Source organism: Plectrocnemia conspersa, unplaced genomic scaffold (assembly GCF_051122295.1).
Source record: "Plectrocnemia conspersa isolate PC_06_02 unplaced genomic scaffold, ASM5112229v1 ptg000012l, whole genome shotgun sequence".
NCBI lineage: Eukaryota > Metazoa > Arthropoda > Insecta > Trichoptera > Polycentropodidae > Plectrocnemia > Plectrocnemia conspersa.
The window spans coordinates 27,935,436-27,949,698 of record NW_028277176.1 but is presented as its reverse complement, the minus strand read 5'-3'; the positions used below and the strand labels follow the sequence as shown (position 1 = coordinate 27,949,698).

Below are 14,263 nucleotides of genomic sequence, written 5' to 3'. Positions count from 1 at the left end.
AATCCTGATCACGGTTGTAACAAAATATGAAAGCTTTATATGAAAAAAATATTTATTTCATCACTCAATACAAAACATTTGTGTTTAAAAACCACGCTACTGTTTGTCGTTTAAATTTTAACTAATACTACGGTTATATTGTGTATATATTAAATTAGGCAGTCTTATGTGTGATTGTCCTTTTAGGAACTTTTTCTTTGTATTTTATTTTGCGTTGGGCTAATTTAATGTTGAATATTTTATAAGGAAGCCCACAAATAAATAATGCAGTTAACATTACAAATAAAAGTAGAGTGGTAAGTAGTCTTTGCGCCAGTTTACCTAACAGTCGACTTCATCTGAATTGTCTTTGCAGTTGTCTGTGCCATTGCAAAGTTGATATTTTGGTATACATCTGGAGTTGTCGCATTCAAACTCGTGTTTGCCACACTTGCCCTTGCATCCGATCGGTTCATCCGTTTTGTCCTTGCAGTCCGGGAATCCATCGCAGAACAGAGGTAAGCTGATGCACTCGCCGCTGTTACACGTGTACTGATCGTTGGGACATTCTATAATAGAAATGTTGTTTTTGAAGTGAAATCAGATATAAAGAATGTATATTTTCAATCTAGAATACTCTGGATTCGGTTATCCATGATAGATTTTAAACATTTCCAATTTCCTTCTTCGAGCTTATTTTTTCTCGTTTGAATAGAATAATCAAAAAAGGAACACCATTTAATTTATGTCTGCTATTATTTACTAAAAATGTATCAATAGTTTTTATGACGATGTGGTTGTACGCGCGTCATAAAAGTTTGTGTCGACGATTGCGCAAAAAATAGCCAACCACTGAAATTCTTTTGGTATAAATCCAACTATGAATTCTTAACATTTTTATTTTTACATTGAAATTTTAAAAAGTATTAAAATAAAATGGTTAATATTATAGTACACAAAAATTAATAAAAATCGTTTTGAATATGTGACACAAGAGGTATTATAATGTGCACATATGTTCGATTTCAAGTATGAGAATTCTACTTGATTATAAAAATTGGCGTCTGTAATGTTATTCGTTTTAACTAGTGCCATATTTAACTTATGGAATTAATCTCGTTTACTTAACTTTAAAAGAAAATAAAGAATGATTTTACATTGCAGCGAAAAATTTTGTGATATTTAACGGTTCAAAATTGACGACATCAAATTTAAATTTATCACTAGGAACAAATAAAAATAAACAGAAAAAAGCTTTCAATGTAACCAATTATTTAGGACGTATTGGGGTAACCTGTTAGGTTAGGACAGCCATAATTTTAACCCTCTCAAACATTAATTTTTATTTTTCGTAGAAGAAATATTTACTATTTCATTAAGTACATTAAAGGGGCAGGAAAAATATTTTTTGTGTAATTTTTTATTTAGGGGCATAAAAAAATATTTATTGTTTTCGTAGAAAAATATTTATTGTTTATTTTTTTATTTAGTATTTTAAATTTTTTTTTCATACAAGGGGCATAACATTTTTTTTTTGTATTTTCAAATAATATGGTGTACACTTATAGTTTATAAAAGGTCCTGGTGAAAATAAATCGAAAGCGGCTTCAAAAACTATAAATAAATTATTGTACATTGCATTGTGCACTGGATCTGAGAAGGTTAAATAAATAAATGACTAACCGAGTGTTTCCACTACGTCGATGATGACACGATTATCTTCCGAGAGGTAAGAATTGATCGAACCTTAGTTTTCTTTTAATTTTTCTATACTTTAAACAGACAAAAAACATACTAACCAATTTTTTCAAAAAAGTATGGCCCAATGACGCCGCCTGAACACAATGCGCAGTCACTTTCTAGGAATGTAATGGTCTCTCGTGAATCAAATGAGGATTTTCCTCGTCCTATATGCGGAAAGTTTGCTTATTAACATACCTAGAGAGGTGTAAATGTGCCTTATCAGAGTCGATTTTCTTTCAAAAATCAGCATCAACTTCCTGCTGCTCTATCGCTCAATCTTTGTAAATTATTCACAGTCCATTGTCTCTGGGCTTCAGTTTTTGTTTAATCTGAATTTTATGCGGGTGCAGGTGCAACTTCAGATACGTCAAAGAGAGCCATAAGAATAGCCAAAAAGCTACGAACACTGACAAATCGACAATTACGGTTCTTCAGCCACACTTTCACTTACAGCAGCAATATTCTCGGCTAATCGCATCATCGAGCGCCACGATGATGCGCAGGCCTGACCCTATCTCCGACACTTCCAGTCTCTTCATTTTTTTCTACTACGTTGCGAATTGTTCGCTCAGTAGGACAATGAAATTAAACATAATCTTCTTATAAATTATTTTTGTAGAATATTTGAACAATTTTAACGCATTGAGCGGTGGTTAAGAGACCCATTTCGTAAATGTGTCGTTGCAAACAATCGACACATTGAACACGCGTGATTATTGACAGCTGTCTGATTTATAATGCTGCTAACATAGGAAACTGGAATTGGATCAATCTGTATATGTGGGATGTAACGATTTTTGTACCACAACGACTGCCGTAGTTTTAATTGAAATTTCATAAAATTTGACATTATAAATATCTCAATTATGTTAGTAACCAGTTGGATCGACCATTCTATTTTAAAATAGGGACTATGCAAAAAAGAAAAAAATCCAGATAAAAAGTAAAGTGGTCAAAATTTAAATATAATTATAATAAAAAAAATGTACAGTAATCTACCTAATTCTTGCGGCCTTTGTCCGATGAATTTGTTATTACTATCACTAAGAGATCATATTGTTTTAAATCATATGTACATGAGCCTAACCGATAAAGATTCATATACATATTATTACTAACTATTGAAAAAAATTGTACCAGTGCAGTTGTGCTCGTCGGAACCGTCCCAGCAGTCGATGATTCCGTTGCACTTTTTAGAGTTTTCCATGCAAGACGTGTTGTTTTCGCAGTGAAAATTCTTGGCGAGGTCGCATTCTGCAAATAGATCAAACGTTTAAGACGATGATGCGAAGAGCCTCTCTACTAATTGGTATTCGGCTCACCTTCACACTCAGTCTCGTCGGAGCCGTCGTAACAATTTATTACGCCGTCGCACCGCTTGGCCTTTGAAATGCAAAATTTGTTCTTACACCTCCATTCGCCGATTTTGCACTGCGGATGATTATCTATCGGTTTGCAGGCGTAAATTGAATAATTGTGATGGAGCAGTCGACAAGCTTCCACCTCCAAAGCGCACAGTCCGCCACACCCTAAATCAAATCACATTCAATTCATTCACATCAGAAATTATTAAAGAGCACCCTACTTTGATTTCGTAACCGATTTTGGGGTTAATATTTCAAGCTCAAGAAAATATAAATTGTAAAGCTTCAAAATACTAATACTAACCTAGAAGCAAAATTACCATCAGTATAATGTCTGATTACCACATAATGTGACGGTGATAGAAGAGTTGACTTCCACATTCTGATATTATTGAATTATAAATGTTTAAGAATAAACTCACCTGTCGGATCATTGATGTCCAGCGCTGCCTTACATTTTGGTATTCCACTTTCGATTTCTACCATGCAAATATCCAACAATATACGACAATCTTTGCATATGTCACTCAGTTGGTTTTTTGTATCGTTAGAAACCAGTTTTCTAGCAGATTCAGTAGTACTCGATGAAAAACTTTCAGTTTCCGCTTGCAGTCTATCGTCTATATCTGTGTAGTTTTTCATAATCGATTCGAAGTCCATTATCTTGTTGGTGTCATTCATTATATTTGGAAACGTTTCCTTATAAATCTTCGGCTCATTTGGCAACAACACAAAGTGATAAGTGAATAAATATTTAGAATAGTAAGCCAAAAGACTACCCAATAAGGAAACTATGACTAGACATAACAGAACCCAGCCTATTTGAGTTCTGTAAATCTTCCCCACTGTATTGTCCTTTATGGCTAATCTGAGTATCCAGCTGATTCCTCTGACGCCCCTCTTTTTGATGACCTTTCCTTCGACGATAGGATTCGTCGAAGTGGCAGTCTGAAGCTCGCAATTTTGCATATCTATTCTTCTAGATATGGTAGGAATATCGAAGAAATTGCTTTGCGATTGGTAGAACTCGCTTTTGTTCTTTTCTACGGGGGTGGAATGCACTTCTGGCAAGAATTGGTTTGAAAAACTGATCGGCACATTTCTGATTATGTCTTGTCTTATGCTGCTATTGTATACATTATGCCTGTTCAGTCTAGAAGGAATAGTGTTGGTTTTGAAAGCGCTTTTCTTGCTTGTCTTCTGACTAGAAAATTGTCTTCTGAAATTTGTTTCTTCGATTCTTCGCCGCTCTTGCCTTTCAAAGTAAAAGCTGTCGTGATTGTCCATTGTTTTTGAAGTGTCATAACGTCATCTACAAGTAAAAACACATTTTAAGTTTTAATGAATATACGTAGTATAAAAAATAGATGAAATACAAATGAAATTGTAATATTTATTTTAAATAAAAAATGTAAACAAATAAGCGTAAAATCAAAGACGCTGTTAAACTTTTGGGTTCAGCACTATCAACATTTTAGTTTTTTCATGTGACGCAAAACTTTATTTTCCATTTAACAAATGCAATTTTTGATTTAATATATGCTATACAATTAACAAAAAGTTGTATATAACGTATATAAAAAAACAAAAAAAAAATAAAAAAACATTTTGAAGAAGTTTATTAAATATAATTAAAAAGTGACCGCCAGGTCACTTCTTTAATTTGGCCGCCACAAGCGGGTGCCTGTTGTGCCTGTGCGTAGCGCCAGCGCTTACCGGGAAAACGGTATTCGGTGCATCTAGGGATTGCAATAATACCGAAATTTTCAATACCGGTATTATCTAGAGAAAAAAATGTCAATACCGGTATTATCTATATTACCATTTTTACTATTATTATTTTAATTAATTGACTGAAAAAATAATCTGAGTACCGCTCGCATGATTCACCATGTTTATTGTTTAGCTTTAGCAGAACCAAATCATCCAAATACCTCGGATACTATTATTTCTATATAATAAATATTTTAATTACAAATTATTTTGTAATTAAAATATTAAATTAATTATTAATAAAAAAAAATATTTTCGAAAACTTGGGCGCAAAATCTTTATTATTTGATTGATCGTTTCTGGATGCCTCCTCAATTTTTGTACAATAAAATGAGAAAGAACCTTACGAGAAACCTTTAAAAATTATAAACAATGAAAATGGTTATAAATCAGTATTGTGCATTATGTGACTATATGCCATTATACATATATATATAATTTTGAAATAAACTTTTGTAAAAAAAAATGAGAAAGGAGTGCGAAAATTATAAATTTGTTTGTTTAAAATACGACAAATTTATATGATTGATGATTATGAATTACTGTGATTTATTTATGTTACTTTATTCTTATTATTGAACATTTAATATTTATTTTAGAATATCGCAATAATATTTATTTTCCAAATATCTCATATACTTATTAGTTCTACTCATGTTAAAAGTAACATTAATTAAATTTGAGTTGTAAATTTTTATGTAAATATTATAGAATAAAAATACTTAAATACTACATAACTCTTTTACTCCAAGATAATTTGGCCTATCATAAACGAAATTTTTTTTTGAAAAAATCTTTGATTTGTATTTTTACATAAATTATGTTATAAATATGTGTTTAAAAATTTAAAACTTTTTATGTGTATTCTTAATGATGTTAGGTTAAAAAAGTAATAATATTTAGTGTTACAACAATAAAAAAAATATACATTTTTCATATTTATTTACTTATAACTCAAGTTAACACATTTTAATTATTACTTATTTTATTTATATCCTCTATTTCAACCACACTTATTAAAAACATACATCTCGGGCAATTTTTTTAAAAACATTTATTTTTTCATATAAGTTTTTTTATTTAAATATATTTATTGTGACTTGCTTATTGCTAATATTCAACATTAATGTCTAATGGAGCTTATTCCGTGGACTATTTGCGTAAAAATATGACAATGAAGATAAAAATGCACATTTCGCCAGTCAACCCTATCATAAAAAAGGGCGCGGTCATTTCTTTGTTATATAACAGAATTACTAGGAACTGCTAGGTACCATTATATTTGCCTGAAATAAAGCAAATGTATTTATTTTAAGTAGCGCATATCGTACAAAAATATCAAACACGGTAAATTCAAGTTTATAAATTTGTGCTGAAATATCGGCCAGTGGTATTTGAGTGTATTTGACAGCGGATGGTGTATTCTATTATTGAACCTGGCCATTATATTAATGTTATCGACTAATTAAACGGTTGTATACATACCATATATTAATAAGATCGTTTCTAATTTAGAATCATGTTATATATAATAATTATTTATTTATGAAACGATTATGTACATCAGAAAAATTTACGTTTACTTCAACCCCCTTCAGGTGCTTCATGTTTCATTTCATTATATACAATTTCATACATAATTAAAGTCCTACGATCACCTTAGAACCGACGATCCGGAAAATTACTTCGTGTCGTGTGTCACTGGGGTAAAAGTGAGTCAGTCATTTTTAACTTGAAATGTCTTTGCGCACACTCCCCTATTTTCGGAAGGAACGCGAAGATGTTTCATGAAAAAAATACAGTTTCATTATTTTAAAACCATATGGAGTAGTCAATTTCCGTCGCACTTGGCTTATGTAACGATTCTGGCAGGTGTTTCCGAAGAATCCGGAAACGAGGCCATCTGTTTTTAGCTGACCCCCCTTTCCTGAACATGATAATGACCGATATGGTGGGTGGCTTATGGCAAAGGCACCCCGCATGGAAACAAGCGCGCCAGGTGATACGAATTCAACCAAATTACGCTCAGGTGTACCTCAATCGCTTCGAGTCAAGGATAAAAAATATGTATACTACATAATTCTTCCCTTGTGTAGTGATGAAGGTGGTGGCTTTAATGCCTTTAAGCGAATTAGTTGTAGTAGTTTATCTGATTTGTTGCTAAAATATTGTAATTATTGTATTCATACTAGTGTGTATTATTAATGCGTGCGGTATCTTATGTTTCTAAACCTTTCAAATTGTTTTAATGCATCTTTGGATGTAGATAAAATAAAAACACAAGAAGATAATATTAACACCAAGATTGACACAATTGTAATGGGTACGGAAACCGTTTTATAAAACTCATACGAATGGTGTGAACTATTACTACCACAAAAAAGTGATTCAAATATTGAGATTCATGTTAATTATGAAAAAAATCTCCGATGATGTACACTCAGTGTACATGTAAAAGCTAGTCATTTAAAATGGTAAAAACACGAATATTACTACGAAGTAATCTTCATAATTAAAGTCTAACAAATCAACAAGATGTAACAATTAATGTAAGTTTAAATGCTGAAAACGAGTACATGCATTTGACATCGCATCGGAGAAAATTTAAGGTAACAAATATTTAATATAAAAAATAATATCGATGGCATAAAGTGTAAAATTCCTAACTCAATATTTAACATCTTTACAGAAGAAACAAAAAACTAAATACATAACTTTAAAATAGAAAAATAAAATAATATCTTAATTTTATTGATACGAAATTTTGGTATTTAATTGGAGATTTTTAGAGATAACAATTTTTTGAGCATGTGTATTTCGATTAAAGGTAGAAGATGACATTGTTAAGTCATTTTAACCCAGAAGTGGAGTTAAAAAATTTACACTTTAAGCTATCGATATTCAAAACTTCTGTATGCGAACATTACTCTTGTGCGAAACTTGGTGAATTTGTCACTGGAATATTTAATTTTGCTACTTCTGTTTTTACTTATATATTGTGATCATCTAATTTAATATGTAAGTGGATCTCGGAGAAATCCCTAAAATATAAATATTTTATTCGACATATTCACATAATAAGATGACATGTACACTCGGTGTACATCACAGTCAACGAAAGGTTAATCTCGTTATAAACAATTAAACCATATTCACAATCATACACTTTAAACAAAATATGCATTTTACATCCATGACATATAAATCGATACGAAATTAAAAAAAATCATGAATAATTTAAAAGAGTGTTTCGTGTCTATATAAAATGGGAACATTTTTCTCATACTATATTGTCATAGTTTTTTATAAACTACGATATTTACATAAAAACATAGAATACTACAATTTAATGAAAAAAAAATTTTAAAGTAAAATGTTTATTAGTAGGAAACCGAGTTTAATATATTAAATATAAAGAACTGTTTATCACGTTATTGATATGCCAAGTAAGTGAACAAATATTATAGTGATAATTAGTATAAAAATAAAATAACTTTTATATGTAATGAAATATCTAAATCACACGTTGTTATTGCCGATTTCACCGGTTAACACCGATGTAGTGATCCGTGTTGCTAAGGCTACGCATGCTACGATCCGTAGACCTTATATATAGAAAATTATCAATGAAAATAATATCAGAGACTTACAATTATAGTTAGTAAAACGATAGCCACTTACGTAATACTGGTCGGTAGTCATTCGGTATGCCGATGTAAATTTTGCAACCTTTTTTTAACTTCTGTAAGGTCGTCCGTTCGCGACGAACGAACTTATCTGACTGATTTAGGGTGAAGGGTCAGGGTGGTACCGCGCTGCACACAAAACCAAAGGGGAAACTCATCGGAGAATACTATAAATAATAAACGAAGGCACATTACGTGAAAGCACGCAATAGCACTAGATTTTTGAGAGTGGCGGTAGTCTGAAAAACATCTATAAAATCGTTTTATTTAAATACGCACAGCCAAAGCGTTTTTAAATAAAATTATTTTGTACAGTCGAACTGGATAATAAACAAAAGTGAGCAAAGCTCTCGGTACTATCCAAAGTGCATATGTATTACACTAAATTGCACTAGATACCTCCTTTAATTTATGCGACCCAGACAATCAATAAGCAGTAGAATAACTAACGTAAATAATTAAGGTCAATATATGGTTATTATTTTATCTGGATTCCAAGTGAAGCAAAATACTTCTTGTTGAAGAGAATTCAAAGAAAATTTCTGAAATATTTTCGGATCATATCCGTAGTATCATAGTGTCTTTTTGCTAGGAGCATTGATGTATAATTCATTGCATATTGTTGTAGCGTCTACTCAATGTGGCACTTTTAAAAGTTGCTAAAGGGCGGTGTCGACAATCAGTAAAATTTACGCGACTTTTGTCTGCGACCACTTGACGCAAAATTTTGTATCTCGTGGACCACTGCCATGATTTTTTCATACAAGTAACATTCTAAATATGAAATGGTTCTTGTTTTTGCACTAAAATCTATAATTAATGTCATTACTGGATATATAATAATTGATAAAATAACCCAATTATAAAAAATATAAAACTAATCACAAATACATTCGTTAAAAATTCAAAAAATATCATTTTAAATTTTATATTGTGTTTTAAGGTGATATTTGTGCATACAATTTGGTTACGTTTACGTAAAGTTGTATAATTATATTAATGTATACGAAAAGTTATTTTATATAGTCGTCTGCAAAATGGGTTGAACTCTGGATGCTGGACCAGGGTTGACGTGAAGAGGGAAGCGGCTGCTTTCTCGATCTCGTCTGTTGATGATCATTGACTCCTCTTGGTTCGATTCCGTACGAACCATCGTGTGTCCAAATTGGAAAGCTCAAGTGGAAGTTATTGATGTGTTGTCGGAAGCAAGTCGCAAACCATATTGTTGATTTGGGTGCCGTGTATCTGATTTTATAAACATAGCCAGCCTGAGGGAGGTGTAGCGTTATTATATTATATTAGCTCGTGTACTTACTGAATTTTTATGACTATTGTATAAGTTTAAGCAAGCTGCAACCTGTTATCTGAACAATTTTAAAATGGTCGTTAAATATTTTGAGTAAGTGTCAGATATGCCAACTTATCGACCATCTTTTTTGGATATCAAAGTGCTGTTATTTGTTATATGATAATAACACTCGCTTAAAAATATCAATCATCTTATTAATATTCTGCTGTTATAATTTTATTTTAATATTGTTTTGTTTTAACAGTTTTATACAACATGTATAATTTTCCATTTTTTATGTCGTATATAAAAATATAGTTTTACGTGTAAATGTGTCATATTTTTATATTAGTTTATAAAATTTAATAAAAAAACAGCATTGAATGTTTTGTTCACTATTACCTTCTTTTATTTTAGATTCAGGATATCGATTGCGGTCCGCCTCGAAAAATGTTTGCACACCACTGTCCTAGAGAGCTACGATCGCGTCCCTTATTATTGACCGTTGCGGCCAGTACGTCAGAGCTTAAGAACTCCCCTCTTGCGCGGGCCATCTAGCTTCTCACCTAGCAGGAAAAATATTACTAGGTTGGTGCTCATCTATTTTAAACGTGCATCGTAATTGTTTTTTAATGTTTAATTATATAATATAATGGTCATCTGTAACCTGTCAAATCATGATTGTCAGATTTGTAATAAAAAATAAACGAAAACAAAAGTTATACAATACATACAACGTTTGAGAAACATTGGCGAACAATTACATAATCTGCGTTTCACAATTGCAACCAATGATCACAATTAGTAACAGCTAATCTTGAGTAGATATTGACAATGTGTTGTCTTTCACACTGAGATAAGGTTCACAATTGTATACACGACAGTCCATTAAATCAGAGTTCACGAGTCCAAATATTATTTGAAAAGCGAATTTCACCGCGATTGTGACTTACTAACTAACGTCTACATTTTGACAGCAATTTCTAGTTAAATATATTTTTTCAAAAGTTTTAACTGAGTATGAAGAAAGAGCATTGAAATTTTTAGACCTAGTAAAAACCCTTGGGTAAACTGTAAGATTTAAAAATCTATTAAAATTAAAAAAAAATGTTTACTTGCTATAAAATATAATTATCAAATATAAAATGGCATTATTTTTTTATCAATAGTCCAGGGCTGTTAAATAAAGTAATACTACCACAGGTTTATTTAAAAAAAGATAAAATATGTATATTAGTTGTATAAAATATGTACGAAAGAATCATAAAATACCGTCCGCCAAAAGCCACTAACTACAATATAATAAGGTAGATTCGTGTATTTTAATTTCATTCAATTAAAATATAAAATATGTTTGACTACTTTATATTTTCAACAATTAAGTTTTCAACAATAATCGCTATTTTGAAACAATATTGCGCATCGGGCTGGTTAATGAACTTGTCCGATATATTTACAAGGTCTTCTTTAAAGATAAGTTTCATGATGATCAGATTAAAAGTTATCGTTTCCTCAAAAACTGTTATATTCCATACAAATGATATTTTTTGTTTTTAAATCTCGCTTTGTTTCAATTTCTATTACATAAAATGTTTGATCCATTTTCTTTTGAGTGCTATTTAACATGGAATTATTTTAAGATATATGTATGTGCATTTAAATGAATACTTTGTTCCATAAAAGGATTCGTTGGAGATAGTTATTCATAATGTATTCACTGTTCTGTCCAACAGTAATGCACACACAATTCATTTTATGGAACAATTATTTTATATATTACTCATATCAATTGTCCTCTTATCTTAATCAACTATTACGAAAAATGTTGGAACGTTTGTTATCAAACTTCCATTTATATATATACGGACAAAGAAAAAAATGAATTAACCCTAAATAATTTCAAGTATTATAAAAATAATATCAAATACAATAGTATCAGCAGAGTCATCAAAGAGCTGAAATTTGTTTTTAAAAATATTTAAATTATATTTTACGTATTAAAACGCAATTAAAGTCGTAATAATAATAGTACATATATAAACACATACTTATATCATCGCCATATTCAGGTGAAACCAGTTTGAAGGAATAATTCACAAAAAATATATGATGATACTTATCCAAGCTTTTTATCATACCACTGCATTATCAACCAATAAGTTTTATATTCAAAGAGACTTGATGTTATATCTTTAAAATAGTGCCCTTCAGAGACGCCTATTTAGATTAGAAAATCAGGATAACGATAAGGATTTTTTGTTGAACATAAATGTTTGTTGCATTGGAAAATCATTTAGAGGGGGGGGGGGCATTTGTAACCTCATGAATAGGCCAAGAAAATGCAATCATTTAATGAAAGACTATGAATTTTAATGAAAATTAAATTTAAAAGATACGACCACTAACTGTCCAATTTTTGCCTCCTCCCTCTGGAAAAATCTGAAATAACGTCTCTGATTCTAAACTAGAAATTCTCGGGTTATCTCTCATAGAAAATATGAAAAAACAGGGTCGAACCTATCCTAAAAATATTTTTTTAAATATGCCATTAAGTGAAATCATACTGGAATATATTTTCACCGGTAGTTATATATTTTCGCCAGTGAAATTATAATTTATCTGGCAGGTGCTATTAAAATTATATGATTTCAACTTTCCCATACGTATATACATTTACATACTTATCATTATTTATTTAATTGCGATGTATAAATGTTACAGTGAATGTGTATTTTTCGGTGAAGTGCAAATATATTTTGTACTAGTTGATATATATTTCTATTAGCGAAAATATAATTCAACTGATAGGCGCTAATATGCCGCTTCAAAATGTTTATGAAACTAAATTTGACAGTTGTGAAGCGTACATTTTCTGTCTAAGCGCAAACCCAACCTACACGAATTAACCAAACAATAAAAGTTTTAAAACTAATTATAGTTTTAGAACTTTTATTAGTCATGTTCAAAATACAAACTAAGTCAACTCAACTCTCAGGGAAATAAGCGGAAAATAAAGTACAGATAGACGTCACATCTCGCATATTGTTCCAAAGTTAGTCCGCACTTAAATATTACATTATGTTTTGAAAATATTATACCCATCCTTACTGATATTACTACGGTCTTATAATTTGATAGTTTGGCGACGGGAGGTGACGGGTGGCAATTAGACAAATATTAAGCCGCTGCAATAGTATTTTTATTGAGATCTTACTAAGTTACATGTTTGACAATAAAATAAGCGGATGCGCGGGGCCCGCACCGGCCATGCGAGCCCGCCAAAATCGCCAAGAGAATGTACTTACGTCACGCCAGAGTAACTAGAGTGCCGTTAATTTTGGCTATAATAAACCTAAATATATATAAATGGCCCCCTACAATAGTATTGGTCCAAGTGTATTCAAACCGAATTTTGGTCAATAGGAGGGCGCAAAAACAATTCGTTATCGAGCGTTCCCACTGCGACGGCGCCGACACGATTTTATTGCTTATGGCGTGGATTTTTGACGCTCTCCTATTGGTCAAACTTCGGTTTAGATATGTTTCATTCGATTTTCACTTATTGCAAGTCGTAATATTATTATACAAAATCTTTCTTTTTACGTAAACTCTAAACAGCTAAACAGATTTTGGCTAGAAAAATGCATGATATTAAATAAAATACTACGAATCTTAATGAAATGAAAAATGAAGAAAGGTGCTACTGGTTGGCCAACTTTTGCACCCCCCCCCCCCTCGGAAAAAGCTGAAATTACGTTCCTGTATGTTGCCTTAGCAGAAGTTGAGTTCTTGTAAGGTTTTTAAAAGTTATTAGAAGACATAAAAAGTTTTCTCTCTGATAAGAGGTGATAGTTACCTACAATTAATAAGCAAAGCGTGGTTATTTAATTTATCATTTCGAAATTTGTTAATATGTGGGGGGCACCTACTCATGCTATATTTGTTTAAGTATTATGGTTCGATAAATTCAAGTGATTTACAGCCTTATATTATACTGAATAACCATATTATTAGGCTCAAAGGTATATGGCACCTTAGGTGCCCAACGAGTAATGGCGATTTTCTCGATGACTTCTATAGAAACCATCCGCGGTGAAAGGTTATAATGATATTGGCATATTTGGCACTCTATGCATTGACTCACATCATAATAAATGAAATAAGTAAAAAAGGAAAGAATTCAAATAAAGAAGGGAATAATATAAAATGGATAGCATCGTTGGGATCACAAACAAGAAATCTTGAAAATTGAGTGTGGAAAATGAACCAAAAGGTACTGCGCTGAGGTTTATTAGAAAGTCTTTGTTCTTAATGCGTAGTGCCACATATGGCTCGATAAATATTATAGTTACTAGTGCATGCAGTGCCATATAAGGCCTAATATATTTTTTGTTTTTTAACACATATTTTTTCGCAGCGAAATAAAAATC

At 31.3% G+C, this 14,263-nt stretch overlaps 1 protein-coding gene and 1 long non-coding RNA gene across 3 annotated transcripts; one reads left to right on the top strand and one right to left on the bottom strand.

Annotated features, from left to right (window-relative positions):
• Positions 1 to 34: 34 nt before the first annotated feature.
• Positions 35 to 8,662, bottom strand: LOC148228747 (uncharacterized). 2 transcript variants are annotated; one of them, XM_088200705.1, is made up of 5 exons: positions 8,541 to 8,662; positions 3,509 to 4,398; positions 3,045 to 3,251; positions 2,860 to 2,976; positions 35 to 548 (listed from the first exon to the last, which is right to left on the bottom strand). In XM_088200705.1, the coding sequence occupies exons 2-5, from the start codon at positions 4,371 to 4,373 to the stop codon at positions 322 to 324; spliced, it is 1,416 nt and encodes a 471-aa protein (XP_088056831.1). In that variant the 5' UTR covers positions 4,374 to 4,398; positions 8,541 to 8,662; the 3' UTR covers positions 35 to 321. The 2 variants fall into 2 exon arrangements, with proteins under 2 accessions (XP_088056831.1, XP_088056830.1); XM_088200704.1 differs by having other exon boundaries at positions 191 to 548; positions 2,842 to 2,976; positions 8,541 to 8,642.
• LOC148228746 (uncharacterized) lies at positions 356 to 10,564 on the top strand. Its single transcript, XR_015811734.1, has 2 exons — positions 356 to 497; positions 10,251 to 10,564. It is a non-coding gene; the product is annotated as an uncharacterized LOC148228746 (long non-coding RNA).
• The last annotated feature ends 3,699 nt before the right edge of the window (positions 10,565 to 14,263 follow it).